Genomic DNA, 3,626 nt, shown 5'->3' with positions numbered 1-3,626 from the left:
AGTTTTCTAAGGTTCGAAGTCTCTAGATTCAATTAAACTGTAAACTTTCAAGGACTTGACTCTTAAGGTTCCGAGTCTCTAAGGTTCCAAGTCTCTAGATTCAATTAAACTGGACTTGACTCTTAAGAGCATTTAATTAAAAAAAATTAGAGGTTCTAGATTTGGAATTGATTAAAGGCATGGTCAAATTACACGTCCGTGCTGATGGCGTGAGGTCCGAAGAGTCAAAGGTCGGGGTTGGCGTGTTAGAGCCAGAGCCGTCAGATCTGTCAGACCAGATTGGCAGATTGCAATTTGGACGGCTTCTATTATATATATATATATATATATATGCAGGATGGGTTTTAACTTTTAAAAACACAAAAGCTCGGAAAAAGAGGAAAAACCAGTCATGGTCGGATGGTCCCCACCACTTTGTTGACCAGTTCATTGAAAACGTAAAGCCACGCACTGGCTTCGGTTGACCTGGACATAAAGGCAAAATAAAAGCCAAAGTGCAAGGTTCCCTGGCGTCCGGCGGACCCCCTCCCCGCCCCCCCCCAAGTTCTTACTTCTGTGACTTCTGTCTCCGTATTTCCTCTGGTTTGCTCTGTCTTTCTCACTCTCTCTGTCTCTGAATAGCTTGTTCTGCCATGGCGGTCCAGATGCTGGACTACCATAGCTTTGCAAAGCTCGAGAGAGACGCCCAGGAGGCCGCCTCTGCAGGCCTCGACAGCATGCATCAGCTCATCCAGCTCCTCTCTCAGCAGCACCAGGACCACCATAGCCATGGTCACCACTCTCACAGAGGCTTGCAGCAGCAGCAGCAGCAGCAGGATATGGCTGATGCCACCATATCCAAGTTCAAGAAGGTCGTGTCCCTCCTCAGCCGATCCGGCCATGCGCGGTTCCGCCGTGCTCCGCCTCCGCCCTCCCTCGCGCCTGGCCTATCCTCTGATGCCCTCATGGAGGCCCCTGCAAGCTGCTCCTCTTCTGATGTGTTGGACTCCATGACTGATGCTGCCAACAGCAAAGGGGGCTCCTCTGCTGAGGCCTCCCCTGTTTCTCAATTTGCAGCTCCTGCCATAGCCAAGGTCTCACAGACTGGTCTAACCATGCCCAAGCATGAGCCATGGGTGGGAGTGTGCCCATCCGTGGTAGAACAACAACAAGATCAACTACATCAACAACAACAACAATCACAGCCACATCCACCCAGTATGTATGTCGCCTCACCATCCATGTTTGCCCCATACCTTGTCATGCCCCATCATCCCAAGCCCCCTTTTGCCCTCCCTCCCAGCCACCATGCCATGCCCTATCAGAATGACCTCTCCCTCCTGCCATATCCTGCACAGCAGCTCCTCCTCCACCACTCAGGCTCTGCTTTCATAACCCCCTCCTCGGACAAAGCATGCCCTCAAAGGTCCTTTCACTCTGAGCCGCACACGAAGACATGCTCTCAGCAGGAAAATTCTGTGAGCTGCACCCCCTTGTCAGCTGCCACAAGCTCTTTCATGTCATCTCTGAGCATGGATGGCAGTGTGACAAATGAGAAGCACTCTGTCTTCCAGCAGGTCTTTGCAGCGGGCCGGCCGCCTTTGTCTGCGCCGAAGAGGAAGTGCATGGGGAATTCTGAAGAGGGTGGAGGGAAGTGCAGTAGCTCTGGGAGGTGCCATTGCTCCAAGAGAAGGTGAGTCTTTGGTCCTCTGGACTGACTGGTGTGTTGAGTCAGTATGTCTTTAAGCCATGCCTTGACAACACTCTGTTTCATTATCTGTCCAAAAAGTCTTAAGTGGACCAATCTATGTTCAGGAAATCGAGAAATAAGAGGTCCATCAAGGTGCCTGCAATCAGTTCAAAGATGGCAGATATACCAGCTGATGAGTACTCATGGAGAAAGTATGGGCAAAAGCCAATCAAAGGCTCCCCTCATCCAAGGTATGTTTCAAAGGTGATGAGAATTGGAGGCAGATTATGGGTCCTTCTCATTCTTGAGTGTAATTGCTAAGAATTGCATGTTTGGCTGTGCAGAGGGTATTACAAATGCAGTAGTGTGAGGGGATGCCCTGCCAGGAAGCATGTGGAGCGTGCCATGGATGATCCAAACATGCTTATTGTCACATATGAAGGAGAGCACAATCATGCCCAAATTCTCAATGAGACCGGGCAAGTAGCTACTTGATGATGATGATGATGATGATGATGGTGATGGTGATGGTGATGGTGGTGGTGGTGGTGGTGGCATGGGAGAGGGTGGTGCCGGTGCAGGTGCCTATGCCTATGTCGGTGGCTAGTGATGATGATGGTAGTGGTGGTGAGAGAAGAGCCCCCTGATATTCCCTTTGATGATTGGGCACTACCCTAGTATGCCCATAACCCCATAGCGCCACCCACATCCACCCAAGAGACCAAGTTGAAAACAACATTATTGTTGTCATGCTAGTAGCCCTAGCAATGAAAGCTCAACCTAGTGAATTGGGCATTAAGGGCTTCATGAGAAGCATCATCAATTAGGGTCTCACATATCCTTATATGGACCATATGGTTCCACTTTGGGTTATAATACAACACCACCATGTGAACCCAAGTTAATCCCTTTGGTTTGCATGCTTGGGTCATTAATTGTCCCACATGTGAATAGGGCAATGTGCATACTTATTCAAAGGTTATATATGTTCTTTGACATCCATTGAAAAAAAAAAGACTAATCTTGTTCTAAGTAGTTTTCTTCATTTGCTTGTGTAATTTTTGTAAGGGTGGCCACACAACAATGATTCCTTGCCTTTGACATGTTGAGTTGTATTGATGTGTGTTCCAATGGGTAGTTCCAAAATGGGACTTATAGAGTTTCTTTCAATTGAAGTGAGCTTTTGGGCTTCTAAGTAAGGAAAGTTGAAGGTGGTGCAACGGGAGGTTGAGATATGTGTGACACTTCAAGGTCTCACCAAGAGCATAGTGTAGTATTGCCCTAAAATCATGAAACACACCATATGGTTTGATTAGGATAGTGTGGACTAGTGGTTACAAGCATAGGTCCACTTATGAAGGCATTGGAGAGAGAGAGAGAGAGAGAGAGAGAGAGAGAGAGAGAGAGAGAGAGAGAGAGAGAGAGAGAGAGAGAGTGTGTGTGTGTGTGTGTGTTATAGTCTACAAAATACCAAAACCTCCCATGAGACAAGAATATATACATTTGAAACTTAGGACTCATGTTTTCCAAGTGGAGTAAAGAGCATTTAAATAAAAGAAGCATTTAGCTAGGAAACAAATAGCTAGGAGAAATGAGAATCAAGGATCTTGTGCATTTGTCGGTATGGCAAAACACTAGAGCTTATATGATAGCTCGTGGATGGAAAAAGGGTTTCTCATGGGTCTATCCAACATAGATAGGCTAAAACATTAAGGTGGTGTAATAATCTCTTTTTAAGTTTGTCTTAGGTAATAACTCCCTATGATGGACACTCACAACTCTATTTGAGGTGAGTGTTTGATGTGGCTATGATTCTAAAAGGTTTTGTAAGACCATATTGCTCTATATGCCCAAGGTGCCTCTCTCAAGAATATATGAGGTATTATGAGGTGCCCTCCATGTTGTGCAACGGTAATAAGAAGAGACTAAGACAATATAAATATAGAAAGTCCACCCT

General features: G+C 46.5%; 1 protein-coding gene across 1 annotated transcript; it reads left to right on the top strand.

The window, feature by feature from the left end:
• Positions 1–557: 557 nt before the first annotated feature.
• On the top strand, positions 558–2,721 carry LOC148015296 (uncharacterized). Its single transcript, XM_087665468.1, has 3 exons — positions 558–1,672; positions 1,795–1,920; positions 2,014–2,721. Exons 1-3 carry the CDS (start codon positions 633–635, stop codon positions 2,162–2,164), a joined length of 1,317 nt encoding a protein of 438 aa, XP_087521594.1. The 5' UTR covers positions 558–632; the 3' UTR covers positions 2,165–2,721.
• The last annotated feature ends 905 nt before the right edge of the window (positions 2,722–3,626 follow it).

This window comes from Lygodium microphyllum, chromosome 24, assembly GCF_053477565.2.
Source record: "Lygodium microphyllum isolate KBCC chromosome 24, Lygodium_microphyllum_v1.1.10, whole genome shotgun sequence".
Classification (NCBI taxonomy): Eukaryota; Viridiplantae; Streptophyta; class Polypodiopsida; order Schizaeales; family Lygodiaceae; genus Lygodium; species Lygodium microphyllum.
The sequence above is the reverse complement of the archived record's forward strand: the minus strand, read 5'-3'. Positions and strand labels throughout refer to the sequence as shown.